We start from the raw sequence: 23090 nt of genomic DNA, 5'->3' as shown, positions 1-23090 counted from the left end.
TTAAAATATTATTATTTATATAAATTAAAAGTTTATATATTAATTTTTAAGGGCATAATATATATTATGAGAGAAAAAAACAACAAATACCTATGATTATAAATTCGCCTTCCTGAGTGGTCATCTTTTAGCACTAATTATGCTTCAAATATTTCATTTAAGTTCACAATAATTTTGGTATATAATCTATTAACACAATTTCATTAAAATATTTCAGAATACCAATATTGATCAATTATGAAGTCATTATTATAATTAAGAAAAGTCATTGGTTTTAATAATTAATTTGGTTAATATAATAATTATTCAAAAAAATTGTAATAATAAAAAAAATAAGTTTCTCAATATGTACTAAATAAGTGATATAGTTATAATCTAAGATTCTAGTCAAGTTATGAGTTGAAAAATTGTAAATGTTACTAAATGTATTTACTATTATAGAGTAAAATGTTATTAATAATATATATTCAATAAAATTGCGAAATATCATAACAGACATATCCATTAACAGGTGCTGAATTCCTTCTTTTGTTTTAACTGTCAGTAAGTAATTGAAAACAAAAATAAAACATACCTATTCAGCTTTGTGAATTTACTAAAATAATTATTGTAACCATTTAAAAGAAATTAGCACCTCTATGTAAATACTTATTTATATGGAAGGAATCTATTAAATGAATCCTAAAATCCTGCTTTTTTATTTCAAGTTAAATAAAACAACTTTGTACAAAAGCACTTTTATTTGCAACTGCCAAATAAAAACTTAACTCATTTGATACACAAAAACTACAAAGCTATAAATAGGGCAATATAAAAATAAATGTCTCAGATTTTCTATTTTTTATATTTTAATCAATTTGTACGTAATTTGATTTAACATTTTGACATCAGCCTGTGACGTTTACTTTGCCCATTGAATGTATGGCCTCCACTGTAGATAAATCTACTGCATCATCTTCTTCAACATTCTGCACCTCAGGTTTTTGTGATTCTTTCTTAGGTTCAGATCTTGGAAAATCAAGTTTGCTCCAAGCACCTGCTTCTCCTTTTTTCAGTTTTATTTCAACTTTTGTGCCCAACATAGATGCACTGCTCTTATTTATATCTATCACCTGCAAAATGTAGTAAATAATAATATGTATAACTCATCTAGGGGTACTCTCTCACGCACGCATTATTCTTTTCTCGGTTGCACTCAATACTAAGCTCAGAAACCAACACTTTTAACTACTTAGTTTGAAAATTTATTTAAAATAAACATTAAATTATTAAGAATTATTATTAATTTATCTGATACAATTAAGCATGCAGAGCTTAAGGCATATTTATCTGTTATAATTAATTTATCTGGTGATATTTTTCATGTTTAATTAGTATATATAATATTTATTAATGTTACTTAATGTTTATTAACAAAGTAAATTACAAGTTATTAATCTTTTTTAAGTTTTTCATAAAAAAAAACAGTTAATATTAAAGATTTATATCCAACATAAAATTAAATGTTTATAATAAATACTTTACTTACTCCTCGTAGTTCAAGATCAAGTTCAAATATTGCATTTCCTTCTTCATGAAACACTAGTTTAGTATTCAATCGTATAGGGTTCAGCTTAACAAAACTTGAAAATGGATCATATTTTTTTGCATATACACTAACAATAACAAAGTCAGGAGTCTGATGCCAATCCCAGCGGCATTTAACAGTCCCAGCTGGAGAACTCTGTAACAATTATGTCACTGTATACAAAAATACCATTTATTATTTCAGTTTTTTAGTACTTAGGGACATTTTCTTTCTATGTTTATTCTACAATGAGTCTTAAATAATTCTTAAATAAAATATGTTAATTACCTCTTTAAACCACTTATGAGTACCGGTTGTACACCCAGGCTGGCTAAGAAAGGTGTTGAAATCTGTAGTTCTCTTTTGACAACATGACCAAAACTTGAGCCCTTCATGGAAGATTGGACATCCAGGATGAAATATGCACATACTGGTATTACTCTGTGGTCCTTCATAAGATATGTTGCAACCTCCATTTTTACATGATGTACCAATTGCTACAGTATTTCTAAACAGAAATTAAGTATACACATTATTATTTATTTAGTCTCTTATAAGGAAACTAAAAAATAAGTCTGTTTTTTTTTAAATTCCATTTCAGTCTAGTGTTATTAAATAAGGCTATTAGACTTTAATGTTACCCATCACTAGAAGTTGCTGCTTGTTGTGTAGATTTATGTACAATTTCTTTTAAAGATTCTGCTATTCGGGGCTCTAAGGTGACTAATGGTGAGTCAAAAGGTGGTCTTGGTAGTTGTGGACCAACCACTGGTGCTCTTACTTCAATAACTTCCTTTTTCTCCAATTCTTTGTCTAAAGCTTTTTTCTCAGGTTCTGGAGGTTTCTAAGATTTTATTCAATAATATTATATAGTTTACAATATTTATATAATAGTATATTAAAATATTGTTTTTTAATTTTACAGTAATTATAGAAATGAATGATAATTGCATACCACATTAGAATGTTTCGAAACTGTGCAGCCTTTTATGTTGAGGAATTCTGTGAAATCAACACTCTTTTTGTTACAACAAGACCAACCCTTGTAAGCATCATGGAAAACTGGAGCACCAGGGTGATGGCAGCATTCATCTATTAAAAAAGTGTATTTTCATTAAATAAATGTTTCTAACTATACTCGAACAATACATTTATTTTCATATCAATAAACATCGGATACTTTAAATATGAAGAAAATATATATACTGAAACTTAATTCCCATGTTATCCATAATCTAGAAAAATCACCTTTGTTATTCTTATTGGGATCAAAAAGTTTACCACAACCACGGTTGTAGCATTGCACTAAACTTTCGTTTTCAGGCATGACGAAAAAATATTATTAAATCAATATTTGCCTGTAGTAAGAAAATTAAAAATATATTTATCACGCTGAGCTAAAATATAAGAATTATTTATAGATAACTCATTTGTCAAACTGAAACTTAACTAACTCTAGGCTAGAGTTGCCAACATCTAATTACAATATCATGGACTTGAACTGGAACCATCAATCAGGACAAATCTGTTTAAAAACGACGCAGTAAAAAATAGCGAATAAGTGAAGACAAATTAAATTGTAGTGAAAATAGGTAACATGAGTAATAATAGTTTTTTATTTGGACCCGGTCAGTGCGAGCCGCGAACACTCGCAAGCCGTAAGGCCGCCCGTAATGTAAGGATTGCATAAATAACGCGCAAATTTGAACATAATATATGATTTTATCAAAGCGCTTTATAATACCAGTATGCAATTTAAAAACTATTTAGAAAATTCCAGCCTGTCCTGGGAAAAAGGACGGTTGGTAGCTCTGAAATCGCCTGAGAATAAATCGATTCCGAGATCTGAATTATCTTTTCTACATCACTATATTGACGTTCACAAGCTGTCATATTATTTTTAGAGCCAACTTAAGAGGAGTTGGCAGGTGAAAATATATTTTTTTAGCCAAATCAAATCAAAAGACAAAAAAGATTGATAAAAAAATATATGGTTGGCTACGTATTTAAGAAATGGTTAGTATTTCTTACAGCCTCAATATCTCTGGGTGATGGAAGCGATTTACGATTTTAATTGAATATTTCCTATCCACTGATCTATTTTTATAAAAAAATACAAAAACTTAAACTTAAAACATTATCTAAACTTCATGCCATATTTTGTTTTTACCAATTTTACTGGTACCCATTCCGATATCGAGCATTCATCGAAATAAGACTATCGAAATCGCTAAGACAACAATATAAGTTATGGTGGTAGATTATGTCCTTAACATCCAATAAAAACAACGCGAAATGAATTTATATTAAGTAGTCATCCGTTAAAAACCGTTGTAGTTTTACAAAAATATTTAAAAGTAACTACCAAATGGTATTTTTTTTCAATATTTTGATAAAATTTTATATTTCTCGACATAGGTAAATCCATCATTCAATAGATTATCTCTACTCGATTACTCGTTCGAATGAAACTTTAGTTTAATCGATAACTCATTTTCAATAAAATAATAGATTAGGAACATCTCTATTAGTATTAAAAGAAAAGTGCTGTGTGGGTGTACATATTTGTACAGTGGATTTAATATTAATAAAATAAAAAAGTACAATATCATCTAAATGCTTAATTATTAAAAATATATTTTAAGTATAATTTTTAAACAAATTAGAATCCTATTTTAGCCCGTCATAAAATATGTGAACTTCAAAACAGAGACATTGAAAAACCTTTTGTGTACCGAATAAACATTCGTAATTTGTGAAATATGTCCTGAAAAATGAAAAAGTTGTGTTTAGCACTTACCTAATTTTAGTTATTTTTTTATTAAAATGTTTTAATCCGAGGCTTATAATCCTTTGAATAATGAATCTAATGCGCAAATTGCGTGGGGCGTCCGCCTCAACATCCGCGGAGCCTTCGGAGACTGCAAGCTCGTCTTCTCACGTACAACTGGGATTAATGCACCTAAAAAAACTCTTTGCTGAGTATACCCATCCACCACAGCCGTTGACAGAAGCAGAAAAAGATGATAAATTGTATAACATGCTACCTCTCTTTTGTAAGGTATTTATGCTTTTATCGAAAAATTTCGACCTTATTTTCATAAAAAGTGCTTAAATTGTAAAATATTATGTTCTTCACTTCCGATCTGTAGTAATTTATATTGACATTTATAATCAATATATTTTATATGAACATAAAATACAAATATAGAAACACATAACTGCATTTAACACCTTTCTGTTTTATTTTGATATTTACATCTGTTTCTTCAATTTAATGTGTCAAGTTAAATATTTACTTGTGTCTGATACTGTAATACTTGTGATCTAGATTTTTTTACATTTAGATATTGTGTGTAATTCAATTGTTTATTATCTAAATAGTTGTCTTGTTTTTATGTATTTTTGATTTGTTTAAAGGTTGGCTGATAGAAAAAGCCTTTAGGCATTAAGTCCGTCTTTCTTGCTAAATACACAGTTATGATCAATATAATACAAAAGGCCACCAATGAGCATTATGTCATCATATATTATATTCTGAATAAACTCACATCCCTTTCTATCTTATATATAACACAACTTACATATATAAAGGTGTATAGTTACTATATAAAGCTTTACTTAAAACATTTACATTAAAGACAAATATTTTAATTTATTTAGAAGAAGAAAAGATATTCTATATAATAAAGATTAATTGATGTATTGCAGGTATTTGGAACCAGTCCATCAAGTGAGATGAATGAAAAATTTTGGGACATACTATCCTTTTGTCAACAAGTTTCAAAGCTTATGGTATCTGAAATAAGGAAAAGAGCTAGCAATCAAAGTACCGAGGCAGCTAGTTGTGCAATAGCAAAATTTCTAGAGATAGAGAATTCAGAGGAATCAAGCAATGGATGGATGCTACTGTCTACATTAAATCTATTGGCAGCTGGTGACCAATCATTGATACAGGTTTGTAAAAATATCAAATTAAGATCATCTGCATTAAATATTAAACTAACAATATTATTTTCCATATTATAAATGTAATATAATCTAAATAAATAACTGAAATATTTCATAATTATGTAAATTAAATAAATAAAACACATTTGTTAGTTTAGTTGTAGAACTTTGATAAAGAAAAAAAAAATATTTTTTAATATTTACAATACTAAGAATAGTATTGAAGACATAGACTATAAAGGTTAATACTCAATGTTCAATTATATGAAAAAAAGTGATTGATTAAGGAATTATATACTTACTAGTTGTATGGATATTCATTTTATTATTTACCAGAGAGTATACATGATTTAACTGGTTGATATCTTGAATAATCTATGGGAGTAATTATTTAATTATAAATCTGTAAAAAGTTCATAAATGTTGACAAAGTTGTTATCGAAACTTAAATTAAAGTGAATATAAGTAGTATACACTGGGCTTAAGAGTTATTTTATTTTTTAAATTCTAAGTATATTACTATAAAAAAAGTAATGTAAATTTATTTAACATTCTTTTCTCCTTAAAGGTTATGACTACTGCTGCTATACCATCCACATTAGTCAAATGTTTGTATTTATTTTTTGATCTGCCTGAAATTCCTGAATCAGAAGCTGATGTTCAAGATGACAACAGTGAATTCACACCAAGAGAGAGGAGGATACTTTTACAAAAGATTTTTGTTCAAGTAATGAGTTTATTTTGTTTTTAGCTGTCAATAATAACTTTTAGTAAATCGCCTGTGAAGGACTCTACATTATTTAATTAATTAAATTTACGATAAAAGAAAACTATATGCTATTCTACATTATACTCTCTCTATCTCTGTGCCAAATTTGATTGAGATCCTTTCAGATCTTGCATGATTGAGTATCAAATCCAAACTTTTTAAAATATATACTTATTTTATATATTATTTGAATAATGCAGTAAGCATATTGCTTTGTATGTATAATTTTAATTTATGACCATTTTGGATCATATATGTTATATTTCAGTTTTATTGGCTAGCAGAAGAACATATAGTTTTCCAAAGGACAATGGCACTTTAAAATGCTTAAACCTCATGGATACACAACCGTAATTAAGCCTCCAATAAAGCAATTACTATTGGATCTAAAGTGTAACATCCTTCCTGTAGTAAAACTAGTTCACTTGAACTGGAATACAAAGTACTGATGAGTGTGCTGTATTGAATGATACCTTTTTTTATTTTAAAAATATTATCAACAGGTCTTAGTAAGACTTTGCAGTCACCCATTTCCATGTGAGGAACTGGCAAGAAAAGATGATTTAAGTTTGTTATTCTCTGCAATAACCTCATGGTGTGCACCCTATAATATGATGTGGAGGAAGTCTGCAGCAGAAGTATTGATGACATTGTCTAGGCATGGCTTGACTCAATCTGTTGTACACTACATTAACAGTAAGTTTTGACTTCATTTATAAAATAATACTTATCCTTCTCTTTTGGAAAAATATAATATACAAATTTACTGCATTTCAAATATAATGTGTGTTTCAACTATGCAATAAGAGTCAAATGCAATAACTTTCGATTCAATATCAATTGCAAAAGCAAATAAAAACACATGTGCATGTTACCATACACAAAATAACCATTCTTTAATGAGTCATAGTTTATCAACATTTGAAATATTTAATATAGGAAAGATTAAAAAAAAACTGCAAAAAAAGGTTAATAAAAAAAATTTACTTAAAGATGCGCATAACTACCCTATTAACATGTTATCTGTATAAGTAAATATAAATCTGTGTACATACCTAACTATGTATCAGAATACAGAATGCATGTTCTATTTTTAATAAAATAAATGAATTATTTATCTAATATATGAATACATTATTTTACAGATAAAGGGTGTGTAGGCCTTTGTATCGAAAACATGCAAAAGATTCCAGAGTTAACACCATTAGAGGTAATTATATATGTTTACTAGTTACTAAACAATTTTTTAGTCTTCATTTATATAATGTTGATACTGTTGTAACGACTATTTTTTTGGAGGTTAATAAAATTTTAAACGAAATTTGGATAGCTTACGTTGGACCGTTCCGAATTCCGGAACAGCCGCCATTTTAACAAATAAGTAGTCAAAATAAAATTCCTAATCCATTTTTTAATGCAGTAATACGAAAATAATATAAAGTGCCTATTTAAGTCTCATATATATGTATAAAGGATTAAGAATATTTTTATTTTAACTTTAAAAAAAAGTAAATTAAGAACCGGTAAATGACCCATTTTCTGGACTATAACCTCCTCTCCTTATAAGGAGTAGGTTTAGAGATTATTCCACCACGCTGGTTCAATGTGGTTTGGCAGATGGAACAAGGGTATGTTGCATAATTGCATTGAAATTAGACACATGCAGGTTACCTCATCATGTTTTCCTTCACAGCCTTGCACAATATGAATTATAAACAGAAATTAAGCACTTGAAAATTCAGTGTTGCTTGCCTGGGTTTGAATTCCCAATTATTAGTTAAGATGCAAGCCTTTTAACCATATCTTCTCATTTAAACTTGCCCTTTGTTAAACGTAAAAATTCTAAAATGTTTTTTCAGGTAGTAGAAATGTTTGTAGCAGTATTTTGTTTCTTAAAAGATTCAAGTGAAGTTAGTCAATTACTATTGGACGATTTTCGGACTTGTCAAGGATATTTATTTCTATCTGAATTCCTTCTGAAGTAAGTATTGTTCATTTGCGCCTGTTATTTAGTTTAAAAGCATGAGTAAATTTTATAGAGTTTATAATTGCTTATTCATATTTTTTGCTTAGATTTATTGAATATTTTTATTTTTGTATGTTTCTCCTACATTTATCTCTGTTACTACCACAGACATGAGAGACAAGATGTACCCGATTATTTAACATCCGGGTAAGCACCGTTTACATTTTTGTTTGTAGAAATAACAATACTTTTCTGTTATGCATGCTCGCAAACAGGTTTGGCCGAATGTACCAGAAAATGTCTATAGCTTATTTAAATTGAAATATTATTTTGTTAATTCAAATATGTTATCGAATTGCTACTTCCAAAAGTCTCATTTATTCTTTGAGAAACGATTATTAATAATTTAATTTTATATATCATAAATTAAAAGTAACAACTTTTAAGAAAATTTTAAGCTTTTTCCGCTGTTCCAATTCGATGCAGAATATCCTACACACATGTAGGTTTCCTCACAATGTTTTGCTTCACCGTCAAGCTTGTCATTAATTATAAGCAAAATATAATAGATGGCGAGTCAGTGGCGCCTGTAAGGATGTCCAACAGTATTGAATGCTTAGATTCATGCGCCACGGGGGCATCACGTCTTGACAACACACAATTATTTTTTGTCAATTTGTTCCAGAATATATCGAAAATTTCGAAAGTGAGGGTCATCCAAAGCTCTTAACTTTCTTATTTTCAATTTGAACTATAGAATTCTTTGATTCCTAAAGTAAAATAAAATGTTAGTAATTTATCAATATAAGTTTATCAATAATACGTTACGTTTAATATAAATTTACTTGTAATATTTTAGTTCAAGTTAATATTATTTCATTAATAAAAGTAAAATAAATGTGTATTTTCTATGGTATCGTATATATAGAAAGATAAAGTGCATTGAGCTTCGTGACAACTCTGGCTTGATAAATTGAAGTATTAACTATTTGTCAACTGCTAACCTTGGGATCTTTAATGTTATGTACCTTGTGCCTTTAATCATGCCGGCGTAATCACCCTCAGTCTAATGTGTGTGTTTAGTGTAATGTTCGATAAGGATAGAGTACCTACAACAATCTGGAAAAAGCATTACTATTTACATAGTTACAAAATGAATAGTAACGTTAGAAAAATAATTACTGAAAAAGTTTTTTCATTTCCGACATTCTATATTTGACACACAAAAAGCACAGCGCTTACGCCAACGATTACATAACGTCTTTTACGATTTAAAAAAAAAATGTCATGTAATTAAAAAACAAAAACGTATTCTTGCATAATTGCTTTTATTGAGCTTAAATGTGCCTCAAATTTTGTATACCGCCCGAAATATATGCATTGTATATGTATTTATGTATATTTTACTATTTAATTCAGGCATAGTTATCTGTAGATGATATTAAATATATATATTGAAATTTAGATTAGAAGAGGAACGCGTCAGTGGGACGGAAGCGCGAGCTGCTTTAAGAAATTTGGTCCTTATGATATCTTCTCTCTGTGCTTGTGGATTTTCCGAACTGCGACCGACCAGGGCCAACACGGAATTATTCCAGTTACAAGGATTCGTGTTACCACAACCTTCTACGCCTGGACAGGCTGTGAGAAATGTACAAGCGTTTCAGGTTAGTTGATATTATATTCGAACATACGACTTTACTATATATTATATTCAATTGTGACATTATATTTTGACTCTTTCTGTCATCAGTAATTTACATTCTAAAAAAAGTATTACATAATTAATAATAATAATATTCTGTGTGTGGTAAAAGTATAAAATATAAATGGGTTACTTTTGATATGTTTGCCTGTTGAATTATTCAGAGTCGTAATAGCTTCGCCCTTAATTTACAAGTGACCAATGAGCTGAAAAATATTAACTGGTTCATCGATAGAGAAGGGTTCATTAGAAACGAGTTCGTAACGAACTCCCTTACGCACATCGCTTACCTTTTCCATTGCAATTGCGTCTATAAAATTGAGCATTGTGAATTTAGCGGGCTCTAATATGACTCAGTTTGTTCCAGCAACAAATTTTGTGTAAACTCTCATTTGAAAAAAGCATTTTATTTGGCAGGTATTGCAATCCGTGTTCTTGAAATCCACATCACCAGCTCTTTGCTGTACGATCCTCGACGCGATATCGAGCGTGTACCACGCGGACAACGCGAACTACTTCATCTTAGAGAATCAGAACACGCTCAGCCAGTTCTCAGAAAGGATACATACGAAAAATGCTGAGATACAAGAAAAGTTCTTTGAGCTTCTGGAATTTATAGTATTTCAGTTGAACTTTGTGCCGTGCAAGGAATTGATTTCACTGTCGTTATTATTGAAAGCTAATAGGTCAAGAAGTTGTAGTATATTATGCATAAAGACATTATTGAATATTTTAAAGTAAGTATTGCTGTTGATTGACTTCAGTAAAAAGTTTCGAATTAAATAAATAAACTGAATGAAACTTTTAATATATTATTTTTCTACAAAAAAAAAATATTACTTACAGACACAACGTTATATTTAAAGATGTTTATCGAGAAGTCGGAATGCTGGAGGTGTTCGTGACGTGTCTTTCCCGATACGCAGTATTTCTAAAAGACAAACAGCTGCTCGAGGAAGAGAGGTCTAAGAAGGAGACCGATAAGTCGACCGATTCTCCGAAGCCACCCGAGAGGAAAAAAAGGCAGTCGAGGCAAGACTCTTTAATTAAAGATCCCAATGCCGACACAGAGGAAGAAGAACTCGGGTCGTTGGTCATGGAGGGGCTGACCGCTCTATTGAACGGGAACGTGAACAACTGCAACGTGTTCCGCGACTGCGGCGGTGCCAAGTGCGTACACGGGATGGTAGTGCATGAATCGTGCAGAAGTAAAGCTTTAGGTTCGTTTTATGTATCGTAATAATTGACATCGCATCACTACAACATGTGAAGCTCTCCTAAAAAAGAAAAACCTTATTAGCAATACGATCTGACAAGCGCTACTAACACTGTCTGATGGAAACAAAAAATAAAATTAAAAAAACCATACTTACTGGTTTATCTGTTAAATATGAATATATATTGTAGCCGACTTTTCTATTGATATTTTGGAGATCTACAAATCTTCCATACATAGATTACGTTTTGATTCAGTTAGCCCAGCGTTCGCTTGAATAACACTCGGGCTAACAGTTTTCTGTCACGAAGCAGTGACATGATAGTTCCATGAAATATACATGTTATTACTATGATATTTCTAATTTGATCACCTCGTAGTTTATGGTTAATATCTGTCTATTCTCAGGTGTGGTGAGAGAGTTGATAGTGAGCGGTTCGGGCGAGGAGGACATGTCTGCGCTTCTGTGCGGAATGCATGCGGCGCCGAACGATGCCTTAAAACTGAAACTTCACATATTAAAAGCTTTACTGGTTTGTTTAAGAGATTCACATCGGACAAGGACTATTTTTCGAAAGGTATTTGAAAAAAAATTAATATAAATTAACGCGTTACTACTGAAATTGTTTTCTTTTCTTAATTAAAAAAAATGTTTTTGTTTAATTGTGATGGGTCATTAAATATTCTTAACGAAGTAACAGGTCCAAAGTAGTTTGTATCGCGATCTTTAATGTCTTAGCGCGAAGTAGCAATATAACTTTTCAATAAGCTGGCTATCAACCGTGGACATTGTTAAAAGTACATGAGATTTGTTGGTTAAACCATACAAACTCTCTATTATAATATAAAATAGATACAGCCATATACCAATGGCCACTATACCAATGGCAGGAGAAAAGACAAATTAACAACTTTGGCCTTAAATTGACATGACAGGTTGAGATCTAAAATGGTGGAATCTTGAAAAATATAGCAAATCGCATGGAATATTCAACTTCAAGGTTTGTTTATCATTACTCATTCTGCCATTGGAATAGACTATAGATATACTTCATCGATGTATAGATTAAACTTATTATTTAATTTATAAAATAAAATTGAAATGTACTTACTACTTCCAGGTTAGCGGATTTGTATATGTAACAAGTGTACTAGTCTCTCTGGAAGGTAGACTTAAAGGAAATGAATTGATAGATCCCGACATGCTAAATCTAATACATATAGTATTCTACACTATTAGTACGGCGATGAGGTTCGAACCTGCAAATGCCAAATTTTTTCATCACGAGGTAATGTAATTTCTTTTCGTTTTTCAAGTATTTATGAAGTTCAATCTCATTCGAAATGTTCAAATTTTAGATTTGCATGACAACATTGTACGAAACGATACGATTATTGGGTTGCTTTACCGAGGATGTCGAGTTGCAAAATGATACGGAACCGGGCGATCCAGAGCTCTATGAAGTTTTTCACGACCTTTTTACGGGAAATATATTAGAAATGACGTAAGTTTTCATCGATTATAAAATAAATACTATTTTTAAACTGTATTATATCATTTTTGTTTCATTTTCAGATTACCAGATAATATACCAGTCGTTTTTGTAAACGCATGTATCGTATTGAGGTTGCTCTACGACGTTGCGCTCGATTCGTTCGACAAGCCAACGTTTTGTGGTTCACTCAACGTAAAGTCCCCAAGCTTGACGAGGCAAAGCTCTGCTATCAACGAGGTAGCTTTACTATTTACTAGTATCATCAGCATACAAACATATTTCATATTGGAAGCTGTTTTTATATAGTCTTAATTATATTTTCGTAGGCTAAACCAGCGGGCCGCGCCACCCCTCTCAACCTCGCGACGGCCTCAACGAGCGGGGAGGCGTGGGTCGTGCACTCGGGCGTGGTCATAGTGCTGGCGAAGCTGCTGCCCGCCCTGCCGCGCCCGCCCGAACACGCGCCGCACGCTCGCGCCATGCGGGACTACCTCGCACACGTACTCAAGAGTCTCGTCAGGAGGTGAGCGGTTCGGGTTATCTTAATAGTAACGAATGGCTTCCGATGATTTTTCGATTGAGTCGATAAAAATTTACAGCTTGCGTTACAGATTATTATAATAATTACAATATTCGGAAGACCGTAACTCGGGCAAGCGATTGGGCTACTATTCAATAATTGTAACGATAAACAAATCCGTCCCGTGTTGCAGCGAGCGCAACCAGCAAGTGATGTGCGGCGCGGGGCTGGCGGGCGAGGTGCTGCGCGTGTGCGGCGCGGCGCTGCGGGCGGAGCGCCACCCGCTGCACGCACCCGCCATGTACGTGCTGGAGCGCCTCGCCGCGCACGCGCTGCGCCCCGCCGAGCTGCGGTGAGCATAGCCCTTCATTTTCAAAACAAATTCATTCATTGTAATGTATTGTTTATGTATTTTATTATTAATATTTTATTTGTGTAATTTATCTGTTTTTTTTTTATTAATTATGATTTAATGTTTAAGATTTAGTTTAAAATATTACGTTATTCATGTATTTTTAATTACTGTACACCCCATGATAGTTACACATATATAAGTATGCTGTGTTCATGTCAAGCAAATTGCGATCTATTTTCACTTAGAGACAGGTTGCTATTTATTTTCATATAACTATATACCTAAAGATTGTAGCTAGTTTTATAAACCATTAACAAAAAAACTAGCCTTACATACGTAGACAGCATTGTACTTTATTTTCGCTTTGCATTTCAGGGAATTCCTACGAATGGGAAATCCTCTAAATTGCCTTGCTCCCGAGCCGGGACAGGTTTGGCAGCCCGGTGGGCCGGTCCCGCTCACTCGAATCAAGACGTTAGTCTCGATGACGACGCCCCGAGATTACAGGTATCTCTATGTCTTTTGAGAAATGCTTATAATACGTTCAAGTAACTCATTATAGCTATAAATGTATATCGATCAGGTCACAAAACTCGTGCACTCAGCCCCCATTCGTTGAGTTCGATATGTCTGCGGAAGGATTCGGTTGTTTATATTTACCGAGCATTGCTCCTCAGTCGGCCAACTTGAATGCGCTCGGAACTCAAGACAATACCACTCTCGGTGGAATCGGCTCTGGTAAGATAGTGACAACTTTCATTGCATAATTTCATCTTTTTTTATATAAGACCAACCTGCAAAAGACATTGGGGCAGTAAAAAATAACAAATGTGTAACGATGTCGATACTCCCTGTAGTTATTTTCTTATATATTTATTACAAAAATAATAAGTATTGATTTTTATTATTTTGTAGGTGACAGAGTATTTCCACCACAAACAGGATTGACGTATTCGACATGGATATGCGTGGAGAAATACTCCGATCCGCGCACCGACCCGCACTGCGTGAGGCTATTGACGCTTGTTCGGAACATTAACAATAGTCGGGACGAACACCTCGTATGTCTCACCGTAGTACTGTCTGCGAGAGATAAGGCTATTATTGTATCGACACAGGAGACTTTAGTTCCACACAGTAAGTTACTACATAGAATTAATTTAATAAAATTATTGTTTCAAGAAAACGTATAGAAACTATGTATACAAACGTGTACACCTATGTCCTGTAGGTTATTGATATTTTGCCTTTTTTCCGCAGTAAACAACGTCAAACAGTAATAAACAATCTATTTGCATATTTTGGAGACGTAGGCGAGTGGGAGCCGGACGGCGTCGGCGAGTGCGGCGCGCGCGTGTGGTGCCCCGACCTGCAGCACGAGGGGCAGTGGCACCACCTCGCGCTGCTCTTCAACAGGGCCGTGCTCAAGAACTCCTCCTTCTCACTCTATCTAGACGGTGCGTAGTCGTCGACGTCCGACGAATATATAGATCTCTTATCGGTCAACCCGCACGGAAATCGTTATCGTCACGCTAAATCCTGTGGACGTGGCGGCTTAAGTTCTTGATGCATCTCAGTGGTATGGGAGTGTTTCGCGATGTCAATTAAAAGAATCGATCGAATACGATTATAGATTTTTCTATCGCCAGGACAACACATGCACTCGGGCAAGCTGCACTACGTGAGCGCCAACCCCGGCGGCGGCGCGGCCACGCTGTCGGGCGCGTCCAGCGTGTACTGCGTGGTGGGCACGCCGCCGCAGTGGCGCCGCTACTCGCGCCTCGTGTGGCGCCAGGGGCCCGCGCTGCTGCTGGAGGACGTGAGTTTTTTGGATTGATGCTTCTGATTTTGATGAACCAAATTAATACAATTATATAAACCCTTCAAAGTCAACAAAGTCGACAATCGTTTGTACTAAATAATTTTAATCTCATTATTTTTATCTTGTTTAAGGTACTCTCCGCGCAAACTGTCTCAATAATATATCAGCTCGGGCCACACTACGTGGGAACTCTACAAGCTCCGTTACCACCTGGACAAAATCAAGAACCCCTAGCGCCCCTGATTGCCGAGGAAAAAGTAGTTTTTGGGATAAACGCTCGTGCGATCTCCCAACTCACCCTTGCTAAGATACGCAAGGTTTACAGCAAAAACGATAATAAGGCTATAGCGAAACAACTAGGTATGTCGTCGCACGAGAACGCGACGCCTATACGAATATTGCACAATTCTGCAGGCCATCTAATGGGTCCAGCTCGATGCTTAGGTGGAACGGTGGTTGGATATCTGGGAGTGAGAGTGTTCAGTCCAAAGCCAGCGGCTATCATGGCAAGTTGATTTGAATAATAATTTACTGTAACCATCATCAATAAATTTAATTAGTCTATATTTGGATTTTTTTTAAATACTCATATATGTTGATATGGAATTCCTTTTTAATATAACAATTAACTATAAAAAAAAACGTGATATAGAAATGATGAAACATAATATAAACTTTAACCATTTTTTTTGCAGATAGATACAGTAGGTGGATGTTCCGTATTACTTGGGTTGATAGCAATGGCGCAAGATGTTGAGTGTTTGTATGCTGGGGTTAAGGCTCTTGTGTGCGTAGTACGTTCTAACAAGGCGGCTCAAGCAGAAATGGACCGCAGAAAAGGATACCAAACACTGGCAATGCTGTTGAAGAAAAAGAAACCTTTACTTAATTCCCACATCTTGCATTTAATATTCGGCTTAGTTGGCACAGTCGATAGCCAAAAAGAAACTTCGTCGATTCCAAATTTAACCGCATTTCAGGTAACTTAATATGGTTATATAATATATACTTGTGATTTCATATACATCTTCTCATCGTGTAAAGATATATATTAGTAAATATTTTTAAGCAACTTCTATATTTCGTATATTATTTGTTCATCTACAGCATGTCTCGTATTAATCTCATCAATTACATAGACTTAGTAGTGGTTCCCTCGTAAGCGGGAGTTTGCTTTAACCTCAGAACACTCGCAGTGATTTTAGCCTCGGCGAGTGCTCCGCGATATTAAATAATTTGATGAAAAGAAAATTAGATTAATGATCCAAATTCACAGATAAAAGTTACATTATAAGCCAAGGTCGCTGTCCTACGCAGTGCCTAATATTTTAGTCCTACGTTGTAACGGACCTAATTTTGCAAATAGTTCTTTTCATTGCATATTTAAATTCAAAAAGACGCCACTCGTTTTTTTAATTAAAGCACTCACGATTTCTTGTGTTGACAAATAAGTTTCGTGTTCCTAAAATTTTTTATATTATTTAATCACAATATAATCTTTTTTTTAAGGATCTAATATGTGATCTTGAAGTATGGTTGAATGCACCAGGTGGTCTTATAAAATCCCTTCTAGAACATTTATTTGAACTAGCAACAGAAACAGCACACAGAACGCACAATTTACGCACAATGAGAGAACTGCAACTAGTACCTAAACTACTCTATATCGTGAACGATATAAGGGTTGCAAGCACAAAGAATGTTCTGATTCAGTTACTAGCAAACCTGTTAGGAGGTCAGCCTAGACCCAGCGATTTACTCTGCCTCGGACAATTCCTGGCGTATACACTACCACTTCCCTCTCAATCAGAGCAAGGAGTTGTGGTAAAGGAAGGAGATTCTGACAAGGAATGTGAAGGCGAAATAATTCTTCTGAGAAATAAATGCCTATGCTTTATACATTGTCTCGTAGTAATGACAAGAAATGTGGAAAGTACAATTGTATGCGAGGAAGTATCGAGAGTTCTCGGAACCGATTGGCTTCTGAGTTTTATGCAAGAGAATGTTCATCCGAGCTCAGTTTTACTGGCATTGAAAATATTAGTGGTTCTCTGTTCTGGTCAAGGACAGCAGTCATCCATAATGCAAAGGTACATTCGCTATCAAGTCTACTTTCTTTTAGCAGTGTTTCTTGATGATATGGTCCATTTTCCACTTTATTATTCGTTTATTATGGAAAACGAAAAAAGTAATTTAAATAAATTGGAAATTTTCTTCTCCTATATGTTTGTATAACACAGTGTAGTGTGCGGTAAAATGATTTGTTAGTTTTCTGACACTGTTCGTGACCGGCAGGTTCCGCGAGAGTGCCGGCACGGGTGGCTGGCTGCGCCACACAGAGCTCGTGGCGTCGCAGCAGACGGGCGTGGTGCTGACCGCCGCCGTGCACTCGCACTCGCACCTGCACACGCAGCTACTCTACACCTCCGGGTTCACGCTGCTCGCCTGGTACTGTACTGCTATTTACAATCGATACTAAATTTATCAATTCTCTTCTATTGTCGCTTAGTTAATATGTGAGCGTAGATTTTAGATTAAAAGCAATAGAGATTTGACCTTCAATAACGCTCGATGAGCGAAACGGAATGTAATTAAAGTTATTCAGGATTTCGTGGGGTAAGTTTTTACATTTTGATTTAAAAACAATAAAGATTCGACGTACTGTAATATGTATCTTACGTATTTTGTTGTGTCTATGAAATATTGTATACAATAATTGATGTTCATCAATTATAAAAATAATGTAATATGTATGTATATGTTAAATCGTTTTGAGTATTATCTAACCCAAAACTAATTCGTTTGTAGGCTATCCCTGTTCCATTTACAAATTCCGGAGCTGTACTACCTTCTGTTCGGTCTCGCCCTCGGCCAGCCGATGCACCACCTGAGCACGGACCGGGCGGTGTCCGTGGAGCGCGTGTGGGGGGCGGCGTGGGGCAGCGCCGTGCCCTCGCGGCAGTCGTCCGCCGCCGTGGCCGCCAGGATCACGCTCTGCCCCGAGGCCGTGGTCATACTACTGGCGACCGTGAGGGCGCTGATACACGCGGAGCCCGAATCGTTGCCGGAGTGGCTCAGCGACCATCCCGTTGCCATAATTCAAGTACGACTCGTTTTTACAGCCATATTAGATTTACTGATATCTGAAGTGTAGTGCTCACGTGTTTTTCGGTTTTTAGGTTTTATTTTCGTTCTATAATACCCTGCCGGATTTCGTTTCATTAATGATGAGCGCCGAAGTGCTCACCGCATTGGCGTCCACCCTCTTTCCCCCGAATACGAAAGATGATATTCACATGCGTAAGTTTCACTGATTATACAAATAAATCACTTAAGCAAATTATTTTTTAACAAAAGCATATTAACTTCAATTCACAAGGAAAGAATAATTTAGTTTTGTTCATCCTCATAGCGATCTGCGAGAGTGGTGACAGTTCAGGCGCATCGACGCCGGGCGCGGAGGAGGCGGGCGCGGCAGCGGGCGCGGGCGCGGCGGCGGGCGCGGCGCTGACGCAGCACGCCGCCAGACAAGTCGTGATGGACTTCCTGCGCGTGATCGTTCTCGATTCACTACCCCTCGGAGTCTCCGCTAAAGCCGCTCCGGTGAGACCCTTATTTTCGTGTAAGCGAAGTAAAATAGAACAGCTTACATTGATGATGATTATTGTAGTTTATTCCGCGACATTAATATTGCAAATCCGGCTGTGGAGTAACCACATTTGATTATGCATGTAACCTAATACTGAAGGCAACGAACAAATAATTTTTTCGTAATATATATTTAAAAAATATGGTTGTATATATTTATTCATAAATTAAAAGAAATCAAAACTAACGTTTGACGATTTAACATCTATGGTCTGATAAACGTATGACGCATGGGCAGTATTATACGACAGTTTTATTTTGTTAAATCATCCAATTATATGTTATCAATATAGTTTAATGTTTTATATAACTGGGTATGAGCTAATAGATAAGGTGCAGCGCCAAACTAGCAGCTATAGCGAGTGATATTGTTTCTAGAGCGCGTCCTCTGACCCCGCGGCTCCGTCAATGTTTTGTACGCCATGTAGTCCCTGCTCCGCCCCACCAAGATCTTACTTTTATAGCGTAAATATGTGGATATTAGACTATATTGTTTATCCTGTAACATACCTGCGATACTAATGCTTTATTAACGCTTATCTTCAAATCTTACAAAGTTCCCACGTATGTAAGTTCTTGTTGCATTCTTGAATAATAAAACATACAAATAACAACTCACAACAAAAAACACTCTTTAAAGTGAAGAGATAGTTACTGCTAATAGTAAATAATAAGATGAATATTTAATATTCAGCGCTCGTGACGAATAAAGTTAATAACTACGTTATAAATCGATTAATAAAAACGATTGTCTAGTCAATTTACATTATAATATTATATACAGATCCTTTTGACTTCAACCGCCATTACTTTAGATTCATAATTTTGTGAATAAGGAATGTTAAAGTTTGATCTATTTTGGCTGTAAATTATTGATCCGCTAGTATTTATGTAAAAATATTTACGATAATGTTATAGGATGTTGTAAATTAATGAAATGAAAAAAATGTCTTGTGACTAAGTTAATGAATGTATTTGATTGTTATTTTTTTTGTGTTTGGTCTTAAAACGCCATATTTTATTAGGGGTATCATTTAATGCGTTGACGTCACCGCCACATAATATATTTTTTACTTTTGTATGTATTTTATACCTTTAACTGTTAAACTTCATTTAGGATTTTTTTCGCATTTCATTTATCTAAATTTGGAAATTGTAATATTTCATTTTATTTAAGAATATGTTTTCAACTTTGTCTTGACATTTCTCAACAAACATGAATAAACAATTTATTTTATTCCTTATTAAGAACATCTTATAATACTTATTAACACCGAGTATATGGTTTCTTCTTGTTGGATAAATAACAAAAATGTTTTTAAAATAAATATCAAAATTCTACTAACATGCACGCCTTGCACTCAAAATGACTAATTCTAATCCCATAAAAGTTATTTAAACTTAAATAATGCTTGTAATATCAATTTCAGGTCATAGATTTAGTTCTGGACGCTTCGCCAGCGAACTCGACGAGTCAGCAGCAGATCGAATATCAAACTGAAGTTTTAACAACAATAATGGAAAATTTGTTGAATACTGAACTTTTTGGTACCGAGTCCAATATCTCCAATGTCTGCTATTTAGCTGCGCGACTTGTTGATAAATTGTGGCAGGGTCAGCTGTCGAGAGATCCACACGAGGTTCGTTTAATACGTTTCGCCCATTAAATTACACATTTTTAAATATATTTATAATTTTCCCTTCTTTTATATATTGGCCTTATTGTAATAATGTTTTGCAGGTATTCGATTTCTTGGTAAAATTACTGACTCAAGCTAAGAAGAAATCATCGGTTATATCTCTAGAAGGATTACATCACTGCCTAAATAGAACTATATTGTTTTTACTGTCACGGTCTACAGACTCCATAGCCGACCAAATGTCTGTGTTAGAAGCATTGCACAAACTCACGACGAACAGGTATTTGAATAGCGGCAACGGTTCGATAAAAACAGCTTAAGCTACAAAGCTAATGTATTATACAGGGAAAGCTTAATGTTTTTTGAATAACAATTGCGTAAAAAAGAATCTGATTAAGTTCTTCATTCTCACAAAATTACTAGGTTGCTGATATTCGGAGCCGGAAACCACGAGTTGGAATTCATAGGATGCCTAACATACTGTCTACTGCAATTGAACGCGAACATGAAGATCGTCCTGGAGTCGCACATGCGGACGACGTGGCACGTCAACCCCAGCGGCGACCTCGAATCCAGAGACGACAGGCTGACGGCGCATCAAGGTAACGATCCCGCCCCCCCCCCCCCACAGTGCGACTAATACCTTACGAGGCGAGCAGTGACCAGCACGAGCCGGCAGGTCGCAACCTGATGGCGGGCGCGGCGCGGCGCGTGTGGGAGGAGCTGTACGCGTGCAAGAAGCCCGCCATCGAGGAGGTGTTCAAGGCGTCGCTGGCGCCGCCCGCCGCCGCCGCGCGCGCGCCCGACCTCGGCCTGGCGCGCGAGCAGCTGGCCGACTGCGCGCACCGCCTGTGGCTCGGCTACATCGACACCGAGCGCAAGGTACCCGCACTCCTATTTACGTTCTTGTATACGTTCTTACATGTGTTCGCATTGATTTAATGGGCTGCTCGGCCGAGGAACTTAAAGATAAAAAAAATCGTTGCAGGCGGTCTATCGAGTTCCGTGGGAGCTCCATAATCAGATTCAATCCAAAATTCAGAAAGTGACCGGTGGCTTGACCCGTTTGGCATCTAGAACAAAAGTAAAAAAGGAGGACTCCGCTAAACAGAGGGCTCATCTACCGCGAGAACACGCTCTGGCTTATATGCAAGATCATGTGCAGCTTGTGAGGTGAGTCACTTAGACACAGTTATAGTAGCCAAATGCAGTTGCAGAAGTAAAAATAAATAAACAACTTGGACTTTAAATTGACACGATAGCACCACAATCATCTCTACTAGTTAATAAGTGGTTTTCATATAGAATTCGTGAAATACAATGTTTTGAATATCCTTGAAAATACTATCGGAACTCCGGAAGTAAGATTAGAGTGAATACGAGTTGTCGAGAGAAATTGTTTCGTATGTCGGGTGTGTGGCGCGCAGACAGGCGTGGGGCGCGGCGCTGGCGACGAGCGCCAACACGGCGGCGCACACGACGCGCTACGTGCAGGCGGAGTGGGGCGGCGCGTGGCGCGAGCTGACCCGCGAGCGCGGCCTGTGGGGCCCGCCGCGCGCGCCGCCGCTGGACAAGTGGGCGCTGCACTGCACCGAGGGCCCGTGCCGCATGCGCAAGCAGCTGCGCCGCAACCTCGCCTTCTACACGCACTACCCGCACCGCCCGCATCTCGAGGGCAGCGACAACGTGAGTTGCATGTTTCACTCGAATCCAAACTAACGAATGGATTCGGTATTATATTTGTCTGCGTCGGTCGTCTAGTCGTCTAGTAGCTTGTACGACTTGTGCTATTTTGCGACCATCCAACTAAGACTAGTTGAGTGCATTTGTATTTGAGCACATGATTATGCACTATAATATACCTATTGACGTTAGGTCATTTGTTAATCATCGATCATAAACTTAATTTACAATTATTACTTAAACAGAGACAATTAAAGTACAAAGTGGCACAAAGTCGAGACAGTAAAGAATACTACAGGATATATCAACAATCGCGTGGGTCGACCAACGTCGGGGAAACGGATGGTATAGAACCGACTGAACTGCAAACGTTTGAAGAAGAAATACAAAGGTAATATATATAAAATTAAACATTTGCTGCCACCATACTTCTAGTTCACCTTAATCTTTTGCTACAAGTGGCCGTCCTTGGTCCAATATGAATCCTATAAAATATACAATAATTAAAAGTATCAACGAAATAAAATTATCGTCTTGTATTAAGCATTATAGGAGTAAAAAATTATTTGAGTAGAGTAAAAATGAGTCATTTCGTAATATAGTAACTCAAACATAAGAAATGTTAATATACCATAACTGAAAACACAAAAATAGCAATTGTTGTTCATATAATATATGATACTGTCTTTCGACACTGACACACACTAAAAGCAAGTTTCCCTTACGTTTATCCTGCTTCAGCCTTCTCATCG

General features: G+C 35.4%; 2 protein-coding genes across 7 annotated transcripts in view; one reads left to right on the top strand and one right to left on the bottom strand.

Moving 5' to 3' along the window:
- Window positions 1-721: 721 nt before the first annotated feature.
- On the bottom strand, window positions 722-3018 carry LOC113404205 (cysteine and histidine-rich domain-containing protein morgana). Its single transcript, XM_026645043.2, has 6 exons — window positions 2816-3018; window positions 2523-2659; window positions 2209-2411; window positions 1856-2075; window positions 1529-1723; window positions 722-1112 (listed from the first exon to the last, which is right to left on the bottom strand). Exons 1-6 carry the CDS (start codon window positions 2892-2894, stop codon window positions 888-890), a joined length of 1059 nt encoding a protein of 352 aa, XP_026500828.2. The 5' UTR covers window positions 2895-3018; the 3' UTR covers window positions 722-887.
- A 1087-nt stretch (window positions 3019-4105) lies between these two features.
- LOC113399717 (WD repeat and FYVE domain-containing protein 3) overlaps window positions 4106-23090 on the top strand; it is a 28061-nt gene continuing 9076 nt past the window's right edge. Inside the window, exons 1-36 of one of the 6 annotated variants that reach the window (XM_064216017.1) lie at window positions 4106-4628; window positions 5279-5524; window positions 6087-6245; window positions 6791-6983; window positions 7433-7497; window positions 8147-8268; window positions 8422-8460; window positions 9719-9920; window positions 10376-10695; window positions 10805-11178; window positions 11583-11752; window positions 12296-12463; window positions 12534-12679; window positions 12751-12907; window positions 12997-13193; window positions 13384-13542; window positions 13921-14052; window positions 14129-14283; window positions 14461-14682; window positions 14859-15002; window positions 15195-15364; window positions 15499-15873; window positions 16063-16347; window positions 16877-17457; window positions 17663-17815; window positions 18176-18470; window positions 18547-18667; window positions 18780-18970; window positions 19394-19480; window positions 20446-20655; window positions 20757-20935; window positions 21079-21257; window positions 21335-21537; window positions 21644-21828; window positions 22083-22341; window positions 22584-22729. In XM_064216017.1, coding sequence (XP_064072087.1) covers window positions 4428-4628; window positions 5279-5524; window positions 6087-6245; window positions 6791-6983; window positions 7433-7497; window positions 8147-8268; window positions 8422-8460; window positions 9719-9920; window positions 10376-10695; window positions 10805-11178; window positions 11583-11752; window positions 12296-12463; window positions 12534-12679; window positions 12751-12907; window positions 12997-13193; window positions 13384-13542; window positions 13921-14052; window positions 14129-14283; window positions 14461-14682; window positions 14859-15002; window positions 15195-15364; window positions 15499-15873; window positions 16063-16347; window positions 16877-17457; window positions 17663-17815; window positions 18176-18470; window positions 18547-18667; window positions 18780-18970; window positions 19394-19480; window positions 20446-20655; window positions 20757-20935; window positions 21079-21257; window positions 21335-21537; window positions 21644-21828; window positions 22083-22341; window positions 22584-22729 — 7190 coding nt within the window. In that variant the 5' untranslated portion in view covers window positions 4106-4427. Of the gene's footprint in view, window positions 4629-5278; window positions 5525-6086; window positions 6246-6790; window positions 6984-7432; window positions 7498-8146; window positions 8269-8421; window positions 8461-9718; window positions 9921-10375; window positions 10696-10804; window positions 11179-11582; window positions 11753-12295; window positions 12464-12533; window positions 12680-12750; window positions 12908-12996; window positions 13194-13383; window positions 13543-13920; window positions 14053-14128; window positions 14284-14460; window positions 14683-14852; window positions 15003-15194; window positions 15365-15498; window positions 15878-16062; window positions 16348-16876; window positions 17458-17662; window positions 17816-18175; window positions 18471-18546; window positions 18668-18779; window positions 18971-19393; window positions 19481-20445; window positions 20656-20756; window positions 20936-21078; window positions 21258-21334; window positions 21538-21643; window positions 21829-22082; window positions 22342-22583; window positions 22730-23090 lie in introns of all 6 variants that reach the window. The other 5 variants (XM_064216015.1, XM_064216016.1, XM_064216018.1 and 2 more) reach the window with 5 other exon arrangements.

Source organism: Vanessa tameamea, chromosome 10, assembly GCF_037043105.1.
Source record: "Vanessa tameamea isolate UH-Manoa-2023 chromosome 10, ilVanTame1 primary haplotype, whole genome shotgun sequence".
NCBI classification, from domain to species: Eukaryota; Metazoa; Arthropoda; class Insecta; order Lepidoptera; family Nymphalidae; genus Vanessa; species Vanessa tameamea.
The sequence above is the reverse complement of the archived record's forward strand: the minus strand, read 5'-3'. Positions and strand labels throughout refer to the sequence as shown.